Below are 26629 nucleotides of genomic sequence, written 5' to 3' on the forward strand. Positions count from 1 at the left end.
TTAGGGATGAGGTCATTGTTAGGGATGGGTTACTGCTAAGCCAGCTGTTCAGAATGCTGGAGCTGCTTTCTCATGGCAGACCGTTGCAGTCACTATTACAACCAGTGCTCTGATGAGATCCTGAGGGAATCCACCCTCTGCCAGTGGCCCAGTGATAGGCTGGGAGAGGCGAAGGAGGTAAGTTAGTTGCCAGCGTTGCCAAGATTTGTTTGTATTCAGATAGTCCAGCAGCATTATGGGATTGAAAAATCCTTATGTCCGTGGAAAGGAGAAATTTGAGTATGTGATCAGCGTGCTTCCTGCCCCATGCTTCCTCCCTACTTATGGCCATTAACTTTAAGACATAAACAGTGAAGTTGTACTGCAGTGCACAGTCTCGGCTTCCAGGACATAGGTAGCAGGCAGGAGAGCACCAGGCAGTTGTGGTTTCCATTGGTTTTACATGCTAAGCTGACAGTAGCTTCCCCTGTGTTAACAGAGCTCAGTTACTAGGATTTGTGTGGATAATGTTTTTTAAAAAACAATATTTCTATGTTAGCATCAAAACACAACTCATTTCTTTGTTAATTTATCACTACTTAGCAGTGTACACTCCTTGAGGAGAGGGACAGTGTCTAGCTTTTATTGTTTTGGTGCCTGCTATGGGATGTAGCACATTGAAGGTGGGCCACAACATTTGTTGAATGACTAAGTAAATTTTATCTAGATATCTGTTGTTGGTGTTGAGTTCCTTAAAGCTTAATATGCAGGTGGTTTCCATAAATATCTACATGATTATACATGATACATATTTTATAAAGTAGTTAATGTTAATGTGAAATATATAGATTAGGCTCTGGCAGGAACATTAAACTTTAAGTTTCCTGTAATCTCTAGTGATTTGCAGTGATTAGCTGCATATGATGTCTGGTCATGTATACAAATTATCAGCCAAGTCTTTCTATTTAGGAAAGACTTTCTGTGCTGGAGCAGGATCATGTGTCTTCACAGTTGGAGTTGGTTCAGTAAATAGGTTCCTTCTTTCCCATCTGGAGGTGGTAGTTCAGCCTTAGAGAGAAAAAGCCTCATTTACAGATTCTTTCCTCTCCCAGGTCACTTGCTAGTGCCCCTTTGAAGAAAGGGGTGTTTCAGCCAGTAGACAGTGGTTACTTTCTGCAGACTGTGTGCAGGACCACCTTTATGTGTGGAATCACATAGATCAGAAAGAGGATTCTTCACTGTGAGACTGTTCTGACAACTGTGTAGAGACTGTTTGTTAATGGAGTGTATTTTAACAAATATATAAATGGTCTTTGGTGTGTGTGTGTGTGTGTGTGTGTGTGTGTGTGTGTGTGTGTGTGTGTTTGAGACAGGGTTTCTCTGTGTACCCCTGGTTGTCCTGGAACTCACTCTGTAGACCAGGCTGGCCTTGAACTCAAGAGATCTGTCTGCCTCTGTCTGCCAAGTGCTGAGATTAAAGGTATGCACCACCAGCAGCTGTAAATATTATTTTTAACTCTAGCATTAATGAATGTCCACTGTAGAGTATTATAACAATAAAGAAAATAAGTTACTTGTGACCCCACAATAAAAGTAACATTCTTAACATAGGTAAAACCCTTTCATGTATAGAGTTTTCTGTAATTAAGTAGCATCATAACCATCTTCCTAAGCCATTTAAATTCTATGTAAATCATTTTGTTAAGCATTCAGTAGTCACTGTAAAGTCCTACTGCACTGTTTTAAAATATATACATACACACACATATATATACATATATATACACATATATATACATATGTATATATATATTTTTTTCCCTTGTGGTAGTGCTGGGCATTGACCCTAGACCTCATGCACACTAGGCACAAGTTTCTTGATATTTACATTTAGACTGCTTTAATTTTGGCTGTAACCTAATAAAATGTTGGAGATTAGTATCCCTGAATAACTTTTTGCCCACCTTTATTATTTTTCCTATAACTCCTCTCCTGTAAGCCTGGTTACCCATTCAAGTAGAATGGCTGCTTTGGTTCTTAAGCCCGTTGCAGAATAATAGTCTGTCAATCACACCATCACCATCTGAGTATATGAAGTTAGTGTGCCTTGGGGAAATATAGGAAAATGTATGTTAACCAAACAACAATAAAAATATGAACATATTCTCCTTTCATTTCTAGACAATGTCCTTTTTATATTGTTTCATTAGAGTTTCTATAACAGTGTTTTAGCTTCTGTTATGGCCTAGAATGTTCTCTTGTCTGAAAATAAACTGAGTGACCATTAGTCACTAATCTTTTCACTGTTGTGGGTATGGAGAGTGGGATCATTAGTCAAGAGAGTGTGCTGTGTTACAAAAGACCTGCATTCAATCCCAGCACCCCCAAAAACAAAAACAAACAAACAAACAAAACCCAGTTCCCAGCACCCACCCCGATGCTCGTCACCTCTGGGCACCAGGCACATGTGTGGTGCATAGGCATCCATACAGGCCAAACACTCTGACACATAAAATCATAAGAAGAAATCTAGGAAATTTTAAAAAGCACATTTCCCACCCTTTAAGGGTCTGTCTGTATAGCAGTTGCACATCAATAGAGAAAAATAAGAGTCAAACAAGTCCCTTGCCTTCCCAAGAAAAGTTAGTTTTCCCTAATCTTTCTTTGGGTAGCTTTAATCACCTTAAAAGTTTTTAGTCCTCTTAGAGTGACTGGCTCCACACACACATCCTGTGAGTAAATATTAAAGCTTCCTTCATGTGAGCGAAGCCAATAGAATCCTTATTTATCAAGTATTTTTTTAAAGGAATATAAAAACTGGGGAGATAGTAAGTAAAGCGTCAGGCTTTCTGCAGGAGCTCAGGCTCGGAGGGATAGGAAGTTGGCTTTAAATGGCTTAAAGGGTTAGGGCTTAAAGGTGGGTAAGGACTTTGATGCTTTCGGCTGGCCTCCCATGGCTTTTAAAAGATTATAACAATATTTGACGATGATTCTAAGTGGAGTTTATAAAGCAAATAGTCAGTTTTGAGACAGTACAGAAAACAGATGTCTTTTGTTGTTGTTGTTTGTTTATACAAAATGATTGGCTAGAGTTAACAGGCGGAATCCTGAAGCCCCGATCTCATCCTGATTTCAGATCACCCACCCAGGAAAATCCAGCAGAGGTTGTTTAATGCACTTAATTGAGATTAACTGAGCTTTTGCTTTAAATTACTTTAGGAAAGTCTGGCTGCAAACAGCTCCTTTGAAAGGTAAACACAGCTCTAAGAACTCCAGTTCTATACACAGGTAGTAAGAGCCTTACCTGTAGCCTGGACACCCGGTAGTGTCCAAAGACAAAACAGGCACCAATGTGATTTCCAGACGGCTTCATTACAGTTGCGTGAAAATGCCATCAATTGTTAGAACAGCAACCACTGACAATTTTAGCAATTCCAAAATTAAAAAAGAAATAACGAATACTATGTTGGTTGTGAAGGACACTCGTTATATTCTTAAAATGATTTTCATTATTTTATTGTAAAAGGGAAAACCATGTGGAAATGAACCAAGAAGCATATTCTTGATATATGTGAGTAAATGTCCCAAATCCAACATGCTGTTTTCATCCTCTCTCTCAGCTCCTTGACTTGTTTATGGTTTGGGATTGGTCTACTTACTTAGCTGATTATGGGCAGCCAGCCTCCAAGTACCTCCGTGTGAACCCACACTCGGCCCTTACTCTTTTGGAGAAGTGAGTATGTTCTCAAAACAGTTTTTTGTTTTGTTTTGTTTTTATTTTGGATAGCATTTTATACAAGTTATGAGGCTCAGTTAAGCCAAATGTGATGGCATGTGCCAATAATCCTAGCCCTGAGGCAGGAGGATGATGACTTTGAGGGAAGCTGATGCTGTACTGCAAACAGGGAGGAAGGTGAGAGGAAAGTCCAGTCTCTTGATGAGCAGAAGATATGCTTCTTTCTTGCCTTTTACAATCCTTTTGATTATCTGTGTGAGATAAATGTTTTTCCTAATGTATCCTGAAAAATCTCAGGCTCAGTTTGCTTTATAAATATGTTCATGGAAGCTTGGAATGTATGGCAGAGCTGCAGAATCCTTCGTGCTCGGTTCTGAGTTCGTCCCTTCTACCGGAGAGAAAAGAGTTTACTTGGAGATACAGGAATTGAAGCTACTTTAAAATAAAATAAAATAAAATAAAATAAAATAAAATAAAATAAAATAAAATAAAATAAGGCCAAGAATTGGAATGCTTGCTTCAGTGGTATCTGATCTTAAATTCTTTGCAGATAGAGAAATAGGTGATTTGAAAAACTATATTGTGAAAAATGAGACTATGGTGCAGCTAAACAGTTGCTCCTCCTTTTCTCTCATTACGTAGCAAACTTTCTCTTCACTCAGCCATAGTTTGTTTAAAGTGGAACTATTAAAGTATACAGTTTGTGTTAAAATTATGTGTTGTTTTCCCAGATTTCAAAATATCTGTGGTTATTTGATTTGAAAAGATATAAGAAGCTATTCACAATTTATATAAATTTATAAGCGTATATAAATTTATATATTATTTTATAATGTCATGAAATAAAGCACGACATTTTAAAATCTTCTCCTTGTGCTTTCACTGCCATGCAGCCCTGCTGTGGATGTGCTAAGCCATGGAGGGCATTCTAACAAAGCTCATGGCCTGAAGTTAGGAAAGTGGCAAGTCTTAGATCTGTGTGCTAGTGCAGGATCACCACTTCCTGCCTCTGAGGTTCTGGATCGCTAAATTTGGCAGTACCGATTTCAAGCACAGAGTTAGTGGTGGAAAATTCAGAGCAGGAAGGAAGGAAGGAAAGGAAGAAGGAAGGAAGGAAGGAAGGAAGGGAGGGAGGGAGGGAGGGAGGGAGGGAGGGAGGGAAGGAGGGAAGGAGAGAAGGAGAGAAGAAGGAAGGGAGGGAAGGAGGGAAGGAGGGAAGGAGGGAAGGAGAGAAGAAGGGAGGGAGGGAGGGAGGAAGGAGTCCATCCTAGAGGCAGCAGTTTTCTCTTCCTAAGCATTCACATTTATTCCTTTGCAGGATGAAGGACACCAACAAGAAGAATAACATATTTGCCCAGTTCCGGAAGAACGACCGAGACAGGCAGAAGCTGATAGAGACAGTGGTGAAACAGCTCAGAGGCTTGGTGACTGGTATGTCCCAGCACACATAGACCAGATCCATGCCTGAGTGCTTTCTGTGGCCAGCACTGGTCATGAGACAATAATTTGTTTACAGAAGCCAAAAACTGTAGTAGAGGAAAGACACTGATGAGGGCTTAAACCGGTAATGGCGGCAAGCATCGTTTGTATGGATTTTTAAATAACTGAATACTATTTTATATATAAAAACTGTAACATTGAGTTTTTTCAATTTTAGAAGAAAAGTCAAAAGTGTAATATATAAATCCAATAAATTGTGTATGAAACTGATTGCAAATATTAGAAAAACATGTCTCTGCTTGCATTTTTTTTTCTTCCATTTAAGCTTGAAGGGGTTTCTGTGTGTGCCGATTATAGTTTGGGATACAGCCACTGCTGATAAGGAAATACTCACTGTCGTTGTTAGACTCTTAGCTTTTATTTTCACTTCAGTCAGTGTGACTTACATGACCCAGAAGTGTTAGTCCTGCAGAGTTTGAGGAGTAAGCACACAAGTCTTGAAAGTTCCTGAAGTCAGCCTCAGCTCACCAGGACAGTAAATTATCTGTCCTGCTTAGATAGCTTGGTCATTCTGAAAATGACTAAGGTTTGCATTTCCTAAAGATGAAGTGTTGTTTTGTTCATTGAAGTTAATATTTCTATCTGAATTTTTTTTGTAGCTGACCCCATTTTTTTTTTAAAGTTATAGTTTGGTTTAAGTTACAAGAGAAGGTAGTGAAAGGGGCTGTTTATGTCAGGTGTAGCTTGTCCCTGTTTAGACATGTTCTTTCTACATAATGAAATTACCACAGGGTTCAGGTTAACACTATTAGATAGAAGATCTCGGTGCTGTGGAAACAAACCGGATCAACTGAATTCTGAAAACCCACGGCAAATGTACATTTCCCTTCGGGTAAATCACAGTGACACAAATGTCGATGTAAACCTGACCTTTGTTTTCTCTCCATTGTAATGTTGCTACAGTACCTACCCCTTTGCATTTTCTGGACTTGTGCCTGTAAGATTACCCGACTCTGTAAAATAAGTGTGAAGAGCTATGCTTACATGTCTGGATTCTGTGATGAAATATTAAAAAGGTTGCGAGTTGTTGAAGATGCTCTGTCCGCTATTCCGAGCTTCTCATTTCAACCCCTTCCAGCCTTATCAGTCTCTAATTATCTACACAAAACAAAACGTATTTGTTCCCTTGACAAATACTCCAAGTATTTCACAGTTTTAAATTATTACACGAAAAAAAATACAATAATTCTTAAGATGCAGTGCATTCTGGATATTAGGAGCTGTGCTCAGGTAGCTCTGAAGACTTTGGAATGCGACTGTTCCTCACTCTCTGGGTACTTGGGAACACTCCTGGCTTTGGCTCAGGCATCTGGGGATTTGGAAAGAGGAACCTCCATACCGCTTGGAGCAGACACCCCTTGGGCTCCTCTGTACTCTTTCCAAAATAACAGGCACCCCACCGGCGCTTCCCTGCACCTCCCCCCACACCTCTAGATTGTGTTAGCTAGCCGGTTGGCCAAAAGGCTTTGCAGCCCAGAGTAGGGCACAAAGCCCACGATGCAAGCTGGAAGGCCCGGGGGAGAGGGCGGGATCCAGTGGACTCCTGAGATGGGCAGTGAAAAAGAAGCCAGAATTTGATTTGATCCCAAGTCCAGAGCTGCACCCAGGCTACTGGCTTCTGGAGTGCTTCGGGTGCCCCCCCCACTCCCCCGTGTGCCCCTGAAGCTTAGGAGCTGTGAAATTACCATTACTGAAGGCTCCCTTAAAGTGGGAGGGAGGTTGGAGAACTAGGGGCCAGCAGAGGGTCCCAGAACTGGGCCCCAGCCATCCCTCTGGAGTGCTAGAGTGACAAGCCACTTTCTCTGAGAGAGACTGAGCAAAGGGGCTCAATCCTAGCCTTTTGACCTCAATGTGGTGAACGGTAGAGGTTTAGGGGGTGGGGGACTCAAGGATAGGAGAATCAGGGACGGAGCTAATGTCTCAGAGACAGGCAGGCCAAGAGCATAGCCAGGCACGTGGGGTGTCTACTTCATGTGGGGGTCTCACGTTGGCAGTGCTAGGTGCTCGCACTGGAAGAATGGAAATTAAGTGCAAAACCGCAGGCCCCTCCCGAGGATACTCGTGGGGCTCGGGCAGATGCCACTCCCTATTTGGATGGTGAGGTGAGCCGGCCACTGCCCACTGCTTCCAATCATTACTCTGAGTGGGACGCTTTAAATATGCGCAGACACGTCATGTTGTATGACCCAGTCTGTAGGGAGGGAGGCAATATCTATATAAATGAAGCCGAGGGTGGGCGGAGAAGGGTTAACAGAGGGAAGGAGGGAAGGTAGTGGGCAGGGGTCTGCAGCCCTGCTGCAACAGTGGCTGGCAGCGCCTGGTGAGTTGTTTCTCTCAGCCTCTCTCTGGGAGCGCTGAGCCGAGAAGGTGGGAGCATTCCAGAGGCAAATGGCCCATCTTGGATGGGCTGGCACTTTTTAACTGAAATCGGGGTTGGGGGAGAATGCCCTGGGTCTTCAGCCTCAAGGAAGGCAAACTCTCTAATCGCTCGGGGTTAATGCCACCTTCCACTGACAGTCTTGTTTTAAGAGCGGAAGCTTTGAATTTATTAATCTCTGGCTTGGCTCCTAACCCTAGGCCTTTTCCGGACTGGGCAGGTGATCTCTGCACAGTTCTTGAGCCCCCTGCCTTCCCAGTGGCCTAGCCCACCCCCTCACCCCTGCAGTCTCGCCATGTTTTCCTGGGGGCTGAGCTGTTTGTCCACGCTGGGTGCTGTCGGCACTTCTCTCCTGTGTGCCGGTCTGCTGCTTGGCCTGGCCCAACAACTCTGGACCCTCCGCTGGACTCTGAGCCGGGATTGGGCCTCCACCTTGCCCCTTCCCAAGGGCTCCATGGGCTGGCCATTCTTCGGTGAAACTCTGCACTGGTTGGTTCAGGTGAGTGGTTTTATCATTCAGCAATGCCCCCTTTTCTGCATCTCCCATCGGGAGCTCTTGGTTCTCAGCGCATCTCATAAAGATTCCTTTACCTAGGATTCGGATGATTTTGCAAACCCGCCATTGCCTAGCTTTTCTGTTCCTTCTAAGAGACCCCATGTCACCGAGTTTTACGCTTATTTTAAACTCTTCTGATATAACGTAGGAGCTGTAAACCAGGGGCTTAGGGAGGGATTTGAGGAATGTGGTACCCATGTCATTGCAAGCATAGACTGAAAAGCCAAGCCACATTTCAGCCCTGCACCCTTGGGCACTCACATTCCCAATCTAAGCCTGTATCTCACCTCACCGGATCCCATCCAGTAGCTGAGAGGCCCGTTGGAGATCTTGTTTTGTAACTAACGTGACAGCCTGGGACAAGGGAGTTGTTAGGAAGAGGCAGTTGGGATGTCTGGGACAGAGCTCCAGCCCTGCTGACCCAGAGACCCTTCAAGCTCCGCCTTGTTTGCAGGGCTCTCGTTTCCACAGTTCCCGCCGCGAGCGCTACGGGACAGTGTTTAAGACGCACCTTCTGGGCAGGCCAGTGATCCGGGTGAGCGGTGCTGAGAACGTGCGCACCATTCTGCTGGGCGAGCATCGCCTGGTGCGTAGCCAGTGGCCGCAGAGCGCGCATATTCTGCTAGGTTCACACACACTCCTCGGCGCGGTTGGCGAGCCCCATCGGCAACGGCGTAAGGTGAGGAGAAAACCAAAGGAACTTAAAAGATCCATGGACCCCTGGTTCCTGCAGTGAGCCAGGCCAGGGCCTGGTGTTCCACATATACCGAGAACTTGACCAGGGTCCGGGCTAAGGACAGGTGGCCCAGAGTAAGTCTGGTTATATTTCCAGGGTTTTGAATTGTAAAGCCAAGACAAGGCTACAAGTCCTTTTTTCCAGATATTCTGTGACTTGCCAGCAACTTTGGGGATTCAGATTTTAAGAGGGTTCAGGGAAGACTTTGTGGAGCAGCTAGCATTTGGAGCCTAGCAGATGGGAGGGACTCTGTACATCAAAGTGGTAGAAACCAAGCCAACAAGTTTAGGCCTGTGCCGCTCAGAAGAGGAAGAAGGGACTGGACTTCGCCTTCAGGCTGCGGAGTCGCACAGCACAAGAGGCCAGCCTTCCCTGCGCTGATCCGCGCGCTCCCTACAGGTCCTGGCGCGCGTGTTCAGCCGCCCCACTCTGGAGCTATTCGTGCCACGGCTGCAGGGGGCGCTGAGGCGAGAGGTGCGCTCCTGGTGCGCCGCCCAACGACCGGTGGCTGTTTACCAGGCGGCCAAAGCGCTCACCTTCCGCATGGCCGCGCGCATCCTTCTGGGTCTGCGGCTGGACGAAGCGCAATGCACCGAGTTGGCCCAGACTTTTGAGCAGCTGGTGGAGAATCTCTTCTCACTGCCCTTGGACCTACCGTTCAGCGGCCTGCGCAAGGTAATGCCGCCCCAGACCTTAGCCCAAGGCTCCAGAGGGTCTCCCCAACCAGACAGGGTCTCTTGGACCCAGGGCGTGGAGTGGTGGTTGGTGGGGACCAGGGCTGCATCTCTCTGTGTGACCCGGGGCAGGCCACACACCCTTTATGGGATGCTCATGACTCATGCGCTCGTGCCAGTGTAGCCTTCTTGAGTTTGGGTCCTAGTGGCAGGCCGTTTGTCGTTTCTCAAAGTGGTGCCTCGCAGCTACCTCTCCAACACCCTTTGGAAGGTTGGCGCTGCGAGCCAGAGGGCCGCAGATGAAGCCCGGCGCCGGCTCTAGTCTAAGGGATGGGTATCGGCTCCCAGCCCGCAGTCCTGGGCCGGCTGGTTTCCGGATAAAAAAAAAAAAACAAACAAAAAAAAAAAACAAAAAAAAAACAAAAAAACACCCACAACAACAAAAAAAAAAAACAAAAAAAAAAAACGAGGCTTTTTCGGAGTCATGGGCGGGGCCCCAGAGCTAAAGGAAGCTGGGTCCTGCCTTCTTTCTCCCTTTGCCCTAGAGCGTTCAGTCGCTTGAATAAAAATAATACATCTGAGAAGGAATCTGGTTGTGCGAGGGTCACCTTGCGAACGTTTTCTGGTTTGGTCCTTGCAACCTGCAAGGTGTTATTCTCATTTTATTGACAAGCAGGCCTCCTTGAAGTCAGGCGCGTAACAAGCAAGAACACAGTCAAGATTTGAACAAGAAAGATACTTCTGGCTACAAACTCAAGTGTTCTGTTTCAATGCTTCTCCCAGCGGGATGTTTTGGCTGGGCTGGCTTCCTGAACTCTGGAGAGCCATCCCTGCTCTCTTTGCCCAACCCCTGACAGAAGCTAACCGTTTAGAAATATGATAATGTCTTCAATGGGGTTTTTTCAGGTGCCCCTTTTCTTAGGACTGATGCTTACTACCTTATCTTGAGTCTGGTTCAAGGAAAGGGTAATGCCTTGCTGGACCGCGATGATTCGGTGTCAGAAATGGGCACTGGAAGCTGTAAGTGCTTGATCTCTCAGGGCTTTATGTTCTGCCCTCTAGGTGACAGCAACTGCCTTGGCAGAGGGGGCTGGTAATGATTATCATGGCAGCGATGTTTGTAGACAGTAGACAAATCTATGAGCCATGCCTACCATGTATTAGGTGTACAGCTAAGAGTAACACCAGGATCCAGGCCACCCTTCCTAATGCTTCGATCCTTTAATCCGAATGTTGTAGTAACTCCCAGCTATAAAATGATTTCTGTTGCTACTCTGTAGCTATAATTTTGCTACTGTTTTGAATTGTCAATGAGAACATCTGTGTTTTCCTGAATGGTCGTAGGGAGACCCCTGTGAAAAGATCATTCACTCCCTCGAAGGGGTCTTGACTCACAGGTTGAGAAACTCTGGTTGAGACACTCTAGGTGGGTGTGGGTAGTCAAGCCTGCCCCCTCTCCATCCTTCCTACCCCAACTGCCCTCTCTTCCTGTACATCAGGGCATCCGGGCCAGGGACCAGTTGTATCAGCACCTGGATGAGGCCATTGCTGAGAAGCTTCGGGAGGAACAGATGGCAGAGCCAGGTGATGCTCTGCACTTAATTATTAACAGCGCTAGGGAGCTGGGCCAAGAGCTGTCAGTGCAAGAGCTGAAGGTAGGTGATGGGCAGCCACTCCTCCCTCCCCTGACTCTCCTTCCTCAGAAACCACACACACACACTCCATACCCAGTCATATCCTGTCTAACACCACTTTGAGACACAGACGTAGCTTAGGGTGGAAAAAAACTCTAGTCATGACTCCACCACACCTGCCAACTGTGAAGCCTTGGACTGTAGCCCTTCTTCCAGGAGCATCAAATCCTAAGTCTGGCCCAACGGGGTCTGGATCTAGATAGCTCGCCTCTTGGCCCCTCCTACATCCCATCTCTCACTCCAAGCCTTTGCTATCCTCCTATCTATGCAGCCTGCTCTTTCCCCCTCTGAACTCTCAAGTTCATCTTCAAAGTTATGTCTTTTCCTTGCCAAATGAATACTCCCTTTTTTTTTTATGAGCCATCCTGACACCTGGCACCTTAGCACCTGACACCCACCCTGTTTGCCCTTGGTGCAAAGCCTCCTTATAGAATTGGGATTCCTTCCCATGTAGGTAGAGCATGTGTGGTGGAGGGCGGGAGGGCCCTGCTTTGGAAGTCTAGACACAGTATGAGGGCCAGAGACATTTAGAAATGTGAAGACTTCAGTCTCCCATGAGTCACTGTCATGCGCTCTCTTGCTTCAGTTTTCTCCACTAAAATGTAGGAACCCGGTTTTAGTTTCTCCTCCGAGAATGGAATTATTAATCTCTCCTCTTGATGGGTGTGAAGTTCAGAATCAACAAAGGATTCCGGAGAGGATGAGCAATAGAATTTGAGTCCTGGGGACCTGAGTATTCAAGACAGTGAGGGGGGGGGGGGAGGGGGCGATGAAGGGAAGCAGTGGAGACAGAAATGGGTAGTTTGACCTTTGACAGAACTAGGGAGTAACAAGGCTCCATAGAAGGGACCGGTTGGCCAGGCTGAGCAAAGAGGGTGTCTGGCTCTGGAGCCTCCATCTCAACTTCCCTTTGTCCAAGGTAGAACCAGCTGTTAGCATCCAACCAGGACAGTATCCACTCAGGGTGGCGCACATTCACCCTGCGGTCACTGAAACCAGCTTGCAGGCATAAACACTGGTGCTGCCCTGAAGGCAAGTCCTGGAAGGGCAGGCTTAAGGCAGGTGATGGAGCCTGTGGAATATCCATCAGCAAAGCAGGGCAGAAAGGGTAAGCAAGAAAGTGAAGAACCTGCTGGCACTGGAGCAAGGCTGGTGATGGAGGGAAGGAGGGAAAGAGATCGACCCCCAGACTCGCTGCTGGAATTACAAGTTCTAGGGACTTGGAGTGCCTTCCAGAGCCTTAGTTTCCAACCTCATAAAATATGAGCAGTAATTGCTCCCCACGGGGTGAAGGTGAGAACCTAACAAGGATAAAGCACAGAAAAATATCCCTGTGTCACCTCTGAGAACTCGTCCAAAGTGGGTGTGTATATCCCCTGTTGAGCTGCCTATTTACAGGACTTTCCCAAGTGATAGTCCTGAGCTTTGATTTCGTAGCTGTGAGCTCAGCCGCCAGAGCAGGACATCAAGGCACTAGTCTGAGCACAAAAGATACGTTTGCACGTTTTATACCTTCATGGTAGGTTCAGAACCTCCGGCTGTCTTGCAGGAGTTGGCTGTGGAGCTCCTCTTCGCGGCCTTTTTCACCACGGCCAGCGCCAGCACATCCCTCATCCTGCTGCTTCTGCAGCACCCAGCAGCCATCGCCAAAATCCAGCAGGAGCTGTCAGCGCAGGGGCTGGGACCCGCGTGCAGCTGCGTTCCCAGGGCCTCAGGATCTCGACCAGACTGCGGCTGTGAGCCGGACCTTAGCCTGGCCGTGCTGGGCCGTTTGCGCTACGTCGACTGCGTAGTGAAGGAGGTGCTGCGCCTCCTACCGCCGGTGTCCGGGGGCTACCGCACTGCGCTGCGCACCTTTGAGCTGGACGTAAGTGCGCCGCACCGCGGGCCTGTAGATGCTTGCAGCCGCGCTGGGATGGGAGGAGGGTAGAGGGAGTTAGCGAAGAGATCTCTTTCCCCTGCCAGGGCCTCAGCTTTCTCTCCTGTAAAATGGGCTGAGCCCTATTCTATTTCCTGGATTCTTCTTCCTCCGATTCTAGTAGACACATGCAAAGCCTAACGCCTGAAGAGTTGGTAAAGTTAGAGGTTTTATATACAGCTCTTGTCAGTGATCCAGCTAGGTCAATTCAGTTAGAACTGAGTTTTAGAACGCAGACATTTTTCTCTGAGGCACACTTCTAGCAGCCAATGTATATGCTAGAAGGCAAAGGCGGTGCCCTACTTCTCCGATTCCATCACAAGACTAAATAGCCACTCACTGTCACCTGTCCAGGGCTCCGACTTAGGTTAGATTTCTGGGAAATGCAACAGCCTTAATACAAAGAACAAAATCTTAATGTTTTTTTTTTTTCTTTCATCCAGCTGCCCTTGGTTGGACAAGGTTAAGAACCAGGCCCGACTACATCTCAGTATAACCTCGGGCAGTTCTCCCTTTACTGTGGGTCTCAGTTTACCTTCTGGAAGGAAGCTTGGTTTTTTTTTTTGTTTTGTTTTGTTTTTTTTTCCAGCTCTGATACTCCGTATGAGGTTGGGGTGTTTGATGAATTGGTAATTTTGAGGTTTGGGGAATTCACACAGCAGAACTTGAGGGCTTCTGCCTGAAGAGCTTTGCTGCAGGATCCAGAGGGGGGGAGGGAGAGAGAGAGAGAGAGAGAGAGAGAGAGAGAGAGAGAGAGAGAGAGAGATTAAAGAGACTGAGATTCTGCCCACAGGGAGCTCCATGCAGAGAGGGAGGGGATCAAGACCATGGAGTGAAGCAGGGAGATCTCTAGTGTTGCATGATACCAGACAAAGGGATGAACTGCCCAGAAGGGAACTGCCCAGGCTGAGGCTGTACTGAGAAGAGACTTGGATGCTTACACTTGATGCAGCAGGGCTGATGTACCCAGGAAAACAGAAGAGAAACAGAGGACCAGGCAGCTTCCAGGGCAGTAGATGGACACAGGGAAGGTCCTCCTCATTACCCTCTGCTGTGCAGATGGGGAAACTAAGAGTTCGAGAGGAGAGAACATCCCTAGTGAGAACTTGAATAATTCTCTTCCACGGGCTTCAGAAAACTGCACTCTTCTGAGGGACAGGTGGCATGATAGTTCAGGAATTGAAGACACGAACAAGCATAACAGGCGGGGAATGTAGGTCAGTGGCAGGAGCTCATTCCTAGCGTGAATGGGGCCCTGAGTTTGCAGTGCCCAGCAGGGGGTGATGAAGGGGGTGGTAACCCGGTTAAAAGGGCTGAGGGTGGGGTGGGTAAAGAGGGTGTGCATCCTCTTAAAGCGGTAACCATAAGGTAGTAGTATTGTCCAGAGGTGAGTGAGAAGGTGGAGAAGTCTTTAGTGAGATGCAAAGAAGAATTTTATAATTAATTGAATTGTCCCAGAGGTGTGGCGATTCCCAGTAGGTTTGGGGTGTTTCAGCTCAGACAGCTGGTAGCTACATTCTTACAATGTAAGTCTCTTGTGTCAGAAGAAAACAGGAAGAGAAAGCCAACAAACTCATAAGTAATTTTCGATCTCATGGGTACTAGTGGGTGCCAACCTCCTCTTAAAATTCCCTCAACAACGTGGACATTGTTTAGTCTTACTTTTCCCAGCTTAAAAAATGGGGGTGAGAGGAAGCAGGCCAAGATCTTACCGCTCACCAGTGAAGGCGCCCGAGATTGCAACGCATATCTTCTGGCTTCAGGATTAATCAATCACCGGCCCCTGGAAGTTTATTTGGCGCTCCTGGGGAGAGGCGCGCGGGGCGGGGTGGGCTCCAGCCATTTTTTCCCTGTGCTTAGCGATCAACACGGCCTCCTCACTTCGCAGGGTTACCAGATCCCTAAAGGCTGGAGCGTGATGTATAGCATCCGAGACACGCATGAGACAGCCGCAGTGTACCGTAGCCCGCCCGAGGGCTTCGATCCCGAACGCTTTGGCGTGGAGAGTGAAGACGCGCGGGGCTCTGGTGGCCGCTTTCATTACATCCCGTTCGGCGGCGGCGCTCGCAGCTGCCTGGGCCAGGAGCTAGCGCAGGCGGTGCTGCAACTGCTGGCCGTCGAGCTGGTGCGCACCGCGCGCTGGGAGCTGGCCACACCTGCCTTCCCCGAAATGCAGACGGTGCCCATCGTGCACCCGGTGGACGGGCTGCTGCTTTTTTTCCACCCTCTCCCGACTTTGGGAGCAGGGGTTGGGTTACCCTTCTAACACGCTGCTTCTTCAGCCTTGGCTTGCCCAGTAGCTGCTGCGCACAGGCAGCGCCGCTAAATCTTCGGCGCCCTAGGTCCTCACCGCGCATATATTCACTGAGTCACGGGTTTAACGAATGCTTATGGGACAGCGCTGCTAGACTGGAAATAGTAGAATAAGACACAGACACCACAGTGGAGAAGTGCTGGGCTTGAGGAAAGAGAGAAGGAGGCACGCCCCACACAGTAGGTACGTTCCAAAATCTCAAAGTAGCCTGCGTTCGGAGAGAACCTATTTCCACTAAATGAAACCTGGTTTCATCTTACTGTGGCAAGTCCGCAGAGAATTTAGATGTGGGGCTCTGGCAGTGGCCGCAGTGATGGTGGTAGTTAGGTATTTGTATCAAACTAGAAGAGAATCTGCAACTTTTTAAAGTTAGCAGAGATACCAAGATGGTTACCAGACCGACCTGATGTTTGTCCAAGAGACACACCACACTGAGAGGGCTCCAAAGCTTCTTACTGCCTCAGTACTAGCAGATTCGACTAGAGACTTTTGAAAAGAAAAATTCCTACTTCATGAAATTATTTAATATCCTCATTTATATAGAAGATACTATGTTCTCTGGGGATGTCTCTAAGTCTGGTTCATGTGAGGTTGAGACAGACATAATCCCTTCATGGGAGAATTGAGATAAACAAGAGATTTGAGATATTTGTACCCAAACAGGAAGGCCAAGAAATAACATTCCTGCCAGTGGCTGAGCAAGGAGATTGGGGTTCAGTTAGGCAGCTATTCCCCTGGTGTGATGGCCAAGGGTGGAGAGGATGGGGCACAGAGACATACCTGAAGGACATACTGTAGCCTGTACCCAGAGGGTCTAGAAGTTGGGCAGCTTCAGTCCTATGCTTCTCTCTGGGCCACAGATCTGGATGCTGGGTTTTGGAGTATCTCTGCACTGTCTGACTGCAGAGTCATTCTGCTTACTGCTTCACTCCCCTCACTATTACTGAGGAGCCACCACTGTCCTGTACCCTCTTCCATCGCTCAATTCCCCTGCCTTCCTCTGAACCCCTGCCACCTATGGAATTCATCCCTTTTGCTTTTCATAGCTGTCCCTAAGCTAAAGGACTCCCTGGCCTTTCCAATCCAGTGGGTCCCACCTCTGCTTAAATCAAAGCCACTGCCATCTGGCTGCATTGCCCAAAGCCTGCTTCAACCTGCCATCCATGGTCCCATATTGCTGGGCAAGGTGACATAACCGGTGAGCCAGGGATGCTGCAGCTGGCCTCGGCTGACCCTGTAGGAGGAAGTTGGTCGCCTCCTGACCTTATACTTGAACCCGCTTATAAAGTGGATCCTGGGGCTTGAAGGCAAGGGGGGAGATAAGCTGGTACTTGAAGGTTAGCAGCTGTTGGGGTTAACTCCACTATAACCCCTCTAGAGGACAGCTAGTAAGCCATACCTGGTCAGAGTAGAGGCCAGCCTGAGCTCTGCAGGCTCCAGAGGGAGCAAAGGCATTATGGTGCAGGCCTACAACCTGGAGCATCCCAGAAGCCTGAACTGGGACGAGGAGGCCTGGCTTTCAGGTTGATTCTGATTTTGGGGTGGGGAGGGGGGTGGAATTAGGGTGGCACCTTTCAGAAGCCAGGACAAACTGGTTTAAAGAGACTTGATTGCTTGCCTTGGGGTCAGGACCAACTATAAGCACATGGAAGTGGCTCTGATTTTTCTCTCATTTCCCATAGCTGCACCATATCATTGATATCAAGAAACATGTAAGCTCCTGGTTTAGTAACTCTAAGTTTGTAGAGGAAGAGCAGATGTAGTTCTTGCTCCTTGGATTTCTGCTGCTTACATAAAGAAGTAGACAATGAATGAACCAGCAACACGAAACCAAAAGCCAACCAACCAACCAACCAACCAAACAAAAACCACATAGAACGGCCCAGTGGTGAAAGGCATAGAGAAATTAAAAAGCAACAAACCTTTTACCACAGAGTGCCTCCGACCTGAATTCCAACAGTTGGGCAACGGAACCGGTCCGAGGTGACATTGGCAGGGATCAGGCACTGGAACCTAGGTTCCCAGCCAGCGTTGGGAACAGCAGCAGGTATGGAACACCTAGACCAGAGAGAAAGCTAGAGGGGTCTGAAGAGAAAGCCCAGGAGCTTATGCTGGCGACCTGGTTACTGTACCCATGTCTACTGGCAAAAAACAAAACAGCAGAGACAACCACCACAAGAAACCCGACCCCACCCCACGTCTCTGAACCCTTAGCAATAGGAAAACTGGCCAACATTTGACTTCCCAGCGAGCCAACTGCCCTTTCCCCACCCACCACCGACCCAATAAACTTCGGTGAAGTTCCTAGATCAAGTTCTTTTTGGGCTGGTAGTTTATTGACCTCCCCCCATCCCCCGCCCCCAGTTCTGCTCCCCTCAAGAAGATTTTTAAGTGATCTTGCACTCTAGCGTTTGACGTTTTCCTACCAGGCGGCCCGCGGATCTTGATGGCCAGTTAGATTTCGTATTTATTTTTTAAGTATTGTTTTTCCTTGTGGCCATTTCCAGCGTGCTAGCTAGCTGGGCTCATCTTGTAACCAGGCGCAGGCTGAACTTGGTGGGGTGGTCAGGCAGAGTTCACTGAGATGTCACGGTCCGGCCTGCAGGGGTCACAGGCGGGTCAGGCTAAAGGGTTGGGAATGGGCCCCAGGTCACGCCCCCGCTGGCCGGTTTTGCACACCGGCCGGAGGCGCTCTCCTGAAAGGGGCGGACCGAAGTTTCTGAGAATTACCTCCAGCACAATTCGTCCGCGTTCCTGCTGGTGCCAGAAATCGGTTCGCATTCTTTACAGTAACCAAATCATTACATGATATGACAGCGGCAGCGCCCGCCTCCCCAGAGCCTCTGAGAAGCTGGGCAAAGAGAGTTATGGGGAACCACTGAATCCCCGAAATGCAACCCATGGGCATCCCGGCTTAGAGAGTTGCTAGATTTGTGCGGTCCTCAAGGCCTTTGAGGTCATTTTATGACACTCTCTGGGCAGGGGGGGGGGCGGGGGACAACATTTAGGGACCATCGCGAGAAGGCCGCATACTGAACAGCTCTCAGGAAGCAAGCTTTTCATCTCCAATGGACTCTTCCCAAGGGCTGCGGGTGTGCTTTCGCTAGGGCCCGTGTTCAGTTCTAAACAAACAAACAAACGTCACTCTGTTAGTTTTCCGCACCACTGGTGCGTTCGGTGCTCAAACCAAGGCAGCGTGTGGCACTGGCTGGCTGAAGCGTTGTGGAGAACGTGGGAGTATGAGTATGTGTATGCGCGCGCACCATGCAGTCCCCCTGCGCCCGTTATTGGCTGTAGGAGCTGCCGATTGAAGTTCGACAGTCTCTGGACTCGCTTCCCATAACGTTTCCAATGACTGATGGCAAAAGCGCAGGGCCAAACAACCAATCCTTACCAGGCTCCGTGGCTTTACAGTGGGTGGGATCTGGGAGAGTAGAGGGAAGGTTCCAGAGCCCTGAAACCAGACCACCCTATTAGTGCAGCCTAAAATGCCATTTGGAAGCAGAAGCCCCCTTTGGGAACTCACAGCTGCCTTGGGGTATAGACAAGAGTAAAACCGATCTACTCCGCCCTAAGGGAAATAGACAACCTGGTGGCTCTCCCAAGACACAGGCAAGCCGAGGTGGAAAGGGACTCCAAAGTTTCCTCCCTGTCTTCCTCCCTATATCTGCCTGGGCTGGGTGCCCTCTTCCCAGCCGCTTGGCTGGAGTTGCAAGCCCCAGGGCTACAGGTATTGGGCCTGCTTGGGGGTATTTCCACAGCTGGGCGTTGACCACCGGGGCTAGTGCACGGCGGCACCTGGGGTCCCAGAGCTGGAGGCTTACTTGCTTTGAACTCGAAAGCAGGCTTTTCCAAGGCTTCACGCGCTGGCTCGCTTGTGCGCCCAAGATCCACCATTCATACTTGACCTCTGGCTTGGACCCTAGCCCTGAGCTCTTCTTGGGATCCTCACAGATCAGGAAGCGTTTTGGGATCTCATTTACTCAACCTGTGCTTCAAGTCCACCGAACGGTGATTCCTGAACGCGGTTTCCAAGCAAATGGAAAAGAGCCCAGGAGGCGCCTATAAATGGAGAGCTAGGAAGGCTTCGGGCTTGGGCAGCTGGTCCGACCCGGCACGAGGGACAGCAGACACACAGCTAGGAAACCCAGGACTCCAGATCCCCGCTTCTAGGAATCCCGATCCACAACCCACTCCCCCTGCCCCCAGCGGGAGGCTCCGTGTTAACTCGGAGCTCTGCACACCTAGGAAAGGGAAGGCGGTGTTCCTAGCCCCGCACCCCCAGGAGGCGCGCTCAGAGGGAAGTCGCCAGTGCGCCGCCTCTGCCTCGGCGCGGAACAAACGGTTAAAGATTTTTTTGGGCAGCGCCTCGAGGGGGGAGGAGCTAGGGGCCTGATCCGCAATTAAAGATGAACTTTGGGTGAACTAATTTGTCTGACCAAGGTAACGTGGGCAGTAACCTGGGGCGGCCTTATAAAGAGGGCGCGCGGCGGGGTTCGGAGCGAGGGCGGCTGCGGCAGGTGGCGCGGGAGGCGACTGCGGGCCATGGGGCTCCCGGCGCTGCTGGCCAGTGCTCTCTGCACCTTCGTGCTGCCGCTGCTGCTCTTCCTGGCGGCGCTCAAGCTCTGGGACCTGTACTGTGTGAGCAGCCGCGATCGCAGCTGCGCCCTCCCCCTGCCCCCCGGTACCATGGGCTTCCCATTCTTTGGGGAAACATTGCAGATGGTGCTGCAGGTAAGGGAGCTCGGGAAGGGACCTGACGCTTCCCCGGAGTCCGCCTCAGCTCTGGGCCTGGGCTGAAAGCGGGCTAAGTGTCCTCGCGAGGGAGGCGACCACGGCTTGGAAGAGGGGCTAGACGGAGGCCAGATGCTCCCCGGCGCCCCCTCATGCGGGTTGCGGGTCTCTCTCCTCCACCTCCCTCTCAGCGGAGGAAGTTTCTACAGATGAAGCGCAGGAGATACGGCTTCATCTACAAGACGCATCTGTTTGGGCGGCCCACGGTGCGGGTGATGGGCGCGGATAATGTGCGGCGCATCTTGCTGGGAGAGCACCGGTTGGTGTCGGTGCACTGGCCTGCATCGGTGCGCACCATCCTGGGCGCCGGCTGCCTCTCCAACCTGCACGACTCCTCGCACAAGCAGCGAAAGAAGGTGAGGGTGAGCTGGCAACTCCTTGTCTAGCAGAGAGACCTCATTCCGTGGCTTAGTTCAGGCAAATAGATGCGGGCCGAGGGTTAGCCCAATGTAGTGGGGACCAGCACCTTCTCTAGTTGAGATCCACTTTAGCTTTTCTGCCAGAACGTGCGTTAGGCCTGGAGGGACTGGGATTCTTGAAAGGGTACCCGGGAAGGCAAAGGGGGTGGTTAGGGGGTGTAGAGGATTGTAACGCTCTCTCTCTGCTCCTGGGGGACCTCAGGTGATTATGCAGGCCTTCAGCCGCGAGGCGCTCCAGTGCTATGTGCCAGTGATCGCAGAGGAAGTGAGCAGCTGTCTGGAGCAGTGGCTAAGCTGCGGCGAGCGCGGCCTCCTGGTCTACCCCGAGGTGAAGCGCCTCATGTTCCGCATCGCCATGCGCATCCTGCTGGGCTGCGAGCCGGGTCCAGCGGGAGGCGGGGAGGACGAGCAGCAGCTAGTGGAGGCTTTCGAGGAGATGACCCGCAATCTCTTCTCTCTCCCCATTGACGTGCCCTTTAGCGGGCTATACCGGGTAAGGGCGGTTTGCGGAGTCGGCGTGGGGGACCGCAAGCTCCCGCGTCCGCTCACCGCCCCGTTCTCTCCGCGTTCAGGGAGTGAAGGCGCGGAACCTCATTCACGCGCGCATTGAAGAGAACATTCGCGCCAAGATCCGCCGGCTTCAGGCCGCAGAGCCGGATGGGGGTTGCAAGGATGCGCTGCAGCTCCTGATTGAGCACTCATGGGAGAGGGGAGAAAGGCTGGATATGCAGGTGAGGAAGCAATTTAAAAAGGTGCCGAGAGTCCGGGGTGTCTTTAACCTTCCAGACACACTTTCTGGGGTGTCTCCAAAGCCCTGCCCGTGCCCCTGGCTTCTTCCAAGTGGGCGTTGATGCTAGGTCTAGAGCAGGACTTCTCAACCTGTGGGTCGCGACCCCTTCGCGGAGCCAAACAACCCTTTCAGAAGGGTCGCCTAAGAGCATCCTACATATCCGATATTTACATCATGAAACATAACAGTTGCAAAATTACCGTTATAAAGTAGCAACAAAAATAATTCTATTGTTGGGGTCACCACAACACGAGGAATAGTATTAAAGGGTGGCAGTATTGGGAACCATTGCTCTAGAGAGCTGTGGAAGAGGTTGGCTGAGCAACCCGGAAGGTCCCAAAGTTCAAAGGGCAAGTCTCCTCGACAAAGGTTTAAAGGACCTTGGGAGGTATTAATAAAATCATGACTTTAACTCGCGGAAGACTAGGATTAAGGGAATTATGAATTTTTGTTTGCCGTCTCTGACTTATTATGAGCAAAACGTTTTTTACCCCCGAAGTCTTCCGTGCGATAATCTCAGTTCTTTGTAAACTTCCGGTTTTTATCCTTAGGCACTAAAACAGTCGTCAACAGAGCTCCTCTTTGGTGGCCATGAAACTACAGCCAGTGCAGCCACATCACTGATAACTTACCTAGGACTCTACCCACATGTCCTCCAGAAAGTTCGAGAAGAGATCAGGAGCAAGGTAGGAGGACTCAAGAGGTTCCCTATTTGCCTAGGACATTCCTCTACTGCTCCCCTCCCCTCCCGCCCCCAGTATGTAGGTTTGCTCAAGAGCTAGGTGGGACTGTGGGGGAGAGACTCCACCTTGTGAATTTAAAAAGGCAGCTCTTTGTCCTGGGATCTCTCTTGGGCAGAGTTTGACCCTGCTCCTGCTCCTACTCCTGCTCCTGCTCCTGCTCCTCCTGCTCCTCCTGCTCCTCCTGCTCCTCCTGCTCCTCCTGCTCCTCCTGCTCCTCCTGCTCCTCCTGCTCCTCCTGCTCCTCCTCTTCCTCCTCCTCTACCTTTCACAGAACTGTACAGATTACCAGGTTCCCCCCACCCCCATCAAGAACATGAATAGTATGGTTAGAGCCAATAGCTGATCAGGGTGGGCAGTGTAGGTGAGGGCTCAGGGTATGACCTGATGAGCAACATTGCCTGGATGAAAATAGATGATGGGTTTAGGCTGAGGAAATGTGGAAGCGATTGGCCATTAGGGGCTCCCCCCCCCCTTATCTCTCCCATCCGGAAGCCTTCCTGTTTAGTTAACAGGTGAGTCCTGGTGGGCTGATTTTATTAGAGTGCCCACAGATCAGTCACTCACTTTTGTATCTGTTTCAATAGGGCTTACTTTGCAAGAGCAATCAAGACAAGTTAGACATGGAAACTTTGGAGCAGCTTAAATACATTGGGTGTGTTATTAAGGAGACCCTTCGATTGAATCCCCCGGTTCCAGGAGGGTTTCGGGTTGCCCTGAAGACTTTTGAGCTGAATGTGAGTGCTCTTCCTATCCCATCCCCCACCCTGTCCACTCTGCTATGGTTTTGAGCATCAGCTTCCCGGAGCAGTGGCTCACTGCCCTTGACACTGTCCTGCCTCCTGTGGTAATGGAAACCATAGGAAACCATTGCTCTCCTCTCTTGCCACCCGTATTGGTGATGACTTTTTTTGTTGTTGCAAGCTCAGGACCTGGCTTGTTGGTTCTTAGGACTTCTTCTTCTTTTTTTTTTTTTAAAACAGGGTTACCAGATCCCCAAGGGTTGGAATGTTATTTACAGTATCTGTGACACCCACGATGTGGCAGATATCTTCACTAACAAGGAGGAATTTAACCCGGACCGCTTTCTATCACCTCATCCAGAGGACGCCTCCAGGTTCAGTTTCATTCCATTTGGAGGAGGTCTTCGGAGCTGTGTAGGCAAAGAGTTTGCAAAAATTCTTCTTAAGATATTTACAGTGGAACTGGCCAGGCGTTGTGACTGGCAGCTTCTAAATGGACCCCCCACAATGAAGACAAGCCCCACTGTGTACCCCGTGGACAATCTTCCTGCAAGATTCACCCACTTCCAGGGAGATATCTGATAGCCATTTCAACTCTTGGACTTATTTCAAGTGCACATTGTTTTTTAAAAAAATAGCGTCATGTTGCCTTTATTTAATTTCTAAATGTATAGTATAATATTTATGTGTTTCTGCTACAGCCCCATGGTCTTTAAATATTAAAATAATGAATTTGTATGATTTCCCAATAAAGTAAAGTGAAAAAGTGCTTTCCTTGCTTTTTAAGATTCTTGTTGGCAAGCTTCCCATGGTGGTACATGCTATATAATCCTAGGACTTGGAAGGTGGAGGCAGGAAGATCAGGCATTCAAGGGTAGCCTGGGCTACAGAGATACTGTCTTAAAAGAACAAAACACATCAACAGAAACTCTTCTTAGGAAATCTAACTGGTTTGATGTTTGTGCTTTGTGTGTTTAAAACGATTTAGAATGAAACCATAGGACTCTCCTCCATGTCAGAAAATATTTATTATTATGTGTGTGCTGATCCAAAGGTATCTTTGTAACTTCTTCTCAGGTAGTTGAGATTTCATATTTTGAAATTGTATTGAGGCTAATTATATTACATTTATTTATTTATTTACATTTTTATGGTGCTGGGGATTGGATCAAAGGCCTCACATGTGTGTAGGGTAAGCCCTTTATCCCTCAGGTGCAGCCCCTCCTTTTCAGCCCAAAGTCAATTCTAGATTCTTTTTCTTTGGTACTTTTGGGAGTTGAACCTGGGATGATTTAGTTATTTGGTGGGGGTTGTTGGTTTTACTTTAGAGAGAAGCAATTCTGGGAAGGTGATGCTGCTGGTGCATCGGGGAGCATCATCTGAGACCAATGGGGTCAGCGTATCTAACATTTAAATCACCATAATTAATCCATGTCATATAGAGGCAGCACTGTTCTTTGAAGTTGATGTTTTAGATAAGACAGAAGCCAGTCCCTCTGGTTATAGACAGTTCTTGCCCAAAATGAAACAGAAAAGAAAACCACTGGCGTGTCACCTTTCCTTAGAAGGTGCTTCGGGAAGCAGTGCTGGGAAAGGCTGGTTTAGATAAGCGGAGCTTAGGCTTTCTTTATTCAAGATGAGGCAGCAGGAGCAGATTTAGCCGGCTGACAGATAAAGTTTTTATCTATCTCTGGCAATAGGGTTGAGTCTGACATGACTGATAAAATGGCCCAGTCATGACCCTGTGAACCTTGGCTAACCTCCTCTAGAGCACAGTTTTGTCACAGTTCTGACCCTGGCATGGCCACGTTCTGAACTGAAGGCCGAACTCAATCGAGAAAGGTTAGCCACGGTGACTTGCTTATGCAAGCACATTCTCTGTTTTGAAATGGCACAACCTGCTTACTGACCCTCTGATGGCTTGTAGGGTTTGGACTTTAAAATTTTCATTACAATTTGAGAATTTGGCAATGTCACAGGGACTGGGTGGTCTGAAATAGGTGTTTGAACAGCTTTCTGTCCACAATTAGACTTGCATAATCTACCTGACTTTAGTGTTTCAGTAGAACGTGGGTTGTATTTGTTGTTGGCTACTTTGGATACTCAGAGAGCTTACTGAGTAACTCACAATGCCTTATCATAGCCTTATGCTACAACCTAAAGAAATGAGTCGAGCTGCCAAAGCTTCACTACTCTACAGCACGAAGATGGAGCCCATCCTCTTCAGAACACTTGCCCTAGATCTTTGCAGATAGATCGAGTTAGCCTGGGGCACCAATGATCACAGATTATTTATACAAGATCATTTTCGGAAGGCCTCAACACTTAGAATTTTATTGAAGGGGGATTAGCTTTTAGCAGCAGTGTCTTTGGTTACTGGGGGGACTGTGAATCTCCATGAGCTGAGTTCTGTAAGAAACTGGAGCCATTTTAACATACAATTCAATTTCTTAAAAGCCACCTTAAGTTTTCCCCAACTCTGGAGAACTTTGCGGAAGGTGCTCATGGCTTGTTTCTCAAGGCTGCCTTTAGCTCAGTTATATTGTCCAGAATCCACCTCAAAAATACATCTCCAGTGCAGTCTCTGATAATGCTGTGGGTGTTGAGGGAAGGCAATTAGGTGCATGGTATGAGACTGACTGAATGAACATAAAGTGAGCCTGGGTCACACTTACCTGGGATAAGCACGTTTATGGTACTGTAGGTCAGTAGCCATGTGATGGAGAAATGAGATAGCCTTGGTCAAAACTGTGGGAAGAGGGCAATGTCTGTAGGAAACAGCCCCTGGGGCTCCCAGAGCTCCCTACAGTGATGGGAGCCTGCGGTCACTGTCTGTAGGTGGGCTCACCACACTGGGCTGGAGCCCTCTGTCTCCTTCTGGCAGTGTTTGTCCCTTGTCAATTCTTGTGCCTTTGTCTTCAGTCAGAGGTGTGGTGTCACCAACCACACAGATCATACCAGAGCAGGAATGTTAAGGGGAGGGCTTCCACATTCTGAAGGACTGTACTCTTAGCAGACTCTGGAGACCCAGAGGAGACACACCAGGAATTTTGGAATCAGAAAAGGCTTCCTGAGGCCTCTCTGCCCACCCCCACCCCTTTTCCAACAGTAACACTTTTCCTATTATCTTTCCAATGTTCTGTAGCTGAGAGGTCACTTTCTCCTAACTTTATCTTTCCAGCATCCTGCCACCCCTTTTGCCCCTGACACACTACAACTCTTTCATAAGCAACAGGTGAATTGGAGCTTTTCCTATCCCCTGTGGTGGTTTCAGGGTTTTTGCACTTTGCAAACCCCAAGATGTCCACAAGGGGGCGGGCTTCTCCCTTCTATGCCAAGCCCAGGGCACTGGTTTTTCCACCAGTGACCATGAAGTCTAAAGTTGACACATTGTGGTTCAAGGCTGCTTTGACCCCTAGATAGTAAGAAGCTGAAGACAACCCATAACTCAGCAAGTACTCCACAAAAGGCCGTCCCCCTGCTCCCGCCCCTGGAAGGGATCACACACTTCAGGTTCACTTAGACCATCATACCGTTCCTGAGGTAGCCACCAACAACCTGTGCACTCTGGATTCCAGGATTCCCCACACAGCCCATATTTCGATCTATGCTATATTACCCCAGCTTTCCAAGAAAACATGGGCAACCTAATTAGTCTT

General features: G+C 48.8%; 3 protein-coding genes and 1 long non-coding RNA gene across 7 annotated transcripts in view; 3 read left to right on the forward strand and 1 right to left on the reverse strand.

Moving 5' to 3' along the window:
- The window catches only part of Exoc6 (exocyst complex component 6), a 146297-nt gene extending 140050 nt beyond the window's left edge, over nt 1–6247 (forward strand). For 2 of the 3 annotated variants that reach the window (XM_034518665.2, XM_034518677.2), the window contains exons 21-22: nt 3600–3712; nt 5034–6247. In XM_034518665.2, the coding sequence (XP_034374556.1) occupies nt 3600–3712; nt 5034–5166 (246 nt within the window). In that variant the 3' untranslated portion in view covers nt 5167–6247. The remainder of the gene's footprint in view (nt 1–3599; nt 3713–5033) is intronic. The other variant, XM_076919887.1, reaches the window with a different exon arrangement.
- A 1628-nt stretch (nt 6248–7875) lies between these two features.
- Nucleotides 7876–16288, forward strand: Cyp26c1 (cytochrome P450 family 26 subfamily C member 1). The gene is made up of 6 exons (XM_034486546.2): nt 7876–8091; nt 8603–8827; nt 9284–9559; nt 11058–11213; nt 12802–13119; nt 15059–16288. The coding sequence occupies exons 1-6, from the start codon at nt 7888–7890 to the stop codon at nt 15434–15436; spliced, it is 1557 nt and encodes a 518-aa protein (XP_034342437.1). The 5' UTR covers nt 7876–7887; the 3' UTR covers nt 15437–16288.
- Nucleotides 16289–17387: 1099 nt separating this feature from the next.
- LOC143436069 (uncharacterized) lies at nt 17388–19438 on the reverse strand. Of its 2 annotated transcripts, XR_013106291.1 has the most exons (4): nt 19309–19438; nt 18215–18938; nt 17911–18083; nt 17388–17542 (listed from the first exon to the last, which is right to left on the reverse strand). It is a non-coding gene; the product is annotated as an uncharacterized LOC143436069 (long non-coding RNA). The 2 variants fall into 2 exon arrangements; XR_013106290.1 differs by having other exon boundaries at nt 17911–18938.
- Nucleotides 19439–19929: 491 nt separating this feature from the next.
- Cyp26a1 (cytochrome P450 family 26 subfamily A member 1) lies at nt 19930–23739 on the forward strand. Its single transcript, XM_034512177.2, has 7 exons — nt 19930–20218; nt 20410–20634; nt 20900–21190; nt 21270–21428; nt 22039–22173; nt 22815–22964; nt 23211–23739. Exons 1-7 carry the CDS (start codon nt 20030–20032, stop codon nt 23550–23552), a joined length of 1491 nt encoding a protein of 496 aa, XP_034368068.1. The 5' UTR covers nt 19930–20029; the 3' UTR covers nt 23553–23739.
- The last annotated feature ends 2890 nt before the right edge of the window (nt 23740–26629 follow it).

This window comes from Arvicanthis niloticus, chromosome 1 (genome assembly GCF_011762505.2).
Source record: "Arvicanthis niloticus isolate mArvNil1 chromosome 1, mArvNil1.pat.X, whole genome shotgun sequence".
Taxonomy (NCBI): domain Eukaryota; kingdom Metazoa; phylum Chordata; class Mammalia; order Rodentia; family Muridae; genus Arvicanthis; species Arvicanthis niloticus.

What these genes read in the sequence shown, in the direction of transcription:
- Cyp26c1 (XM_034486546.2), top strand. Translation starts at nt 7,888, where the DNA reads ATGTTTTCCTGGGGGCTGAGCTGTTTGTCCACGCTGGGTGCTGTCGGC. An exon ending in CCCATCGGCAACGGCGTAAG is followed by an intron (nt 8,828 to 9,283) that starts GTGAGGAGAAAA and finishes CGCTCCCTACAG; the next exon opens with GTCCTGGCGCGCGTGTTCAG. An exon ending in TGCGCACCTTTGAGCTGGAC is followed by an intron (nt 13,120 to 15,058) that starts GTAAGTGCGCCG and finishes CTCACTTCGCAG; the next exon opens with GGTTACCAGATCCCTAAAGG.
- Cyp26a1 (XM_034512177.2), top strand. Translation starts at nt 20,030, where the DNA reads ATGGGGCTCCCGGCGCTGCTGGCCAGTGCTCTCTGCACCTTCGTGCTG. An exon ending in CATTGCAGATGGTGCTGCAG is followed by an intron (nt 20,219 to 20,409) that starts GTAAGGGAGCTC and finishes CCTCCCTCTCAG; the next exon opens with CGGAGGAAGTTTCTACAGAT. An exon ending in TGAAGACTTTTGAGCTGAAT is followed by an intron (nt 22,965 to 23,210) that starts GTGAGTGCTCTT and finishes TTTTTAAAACAG; the next exon opens with GGTTACCAGATCCCCAAGGG.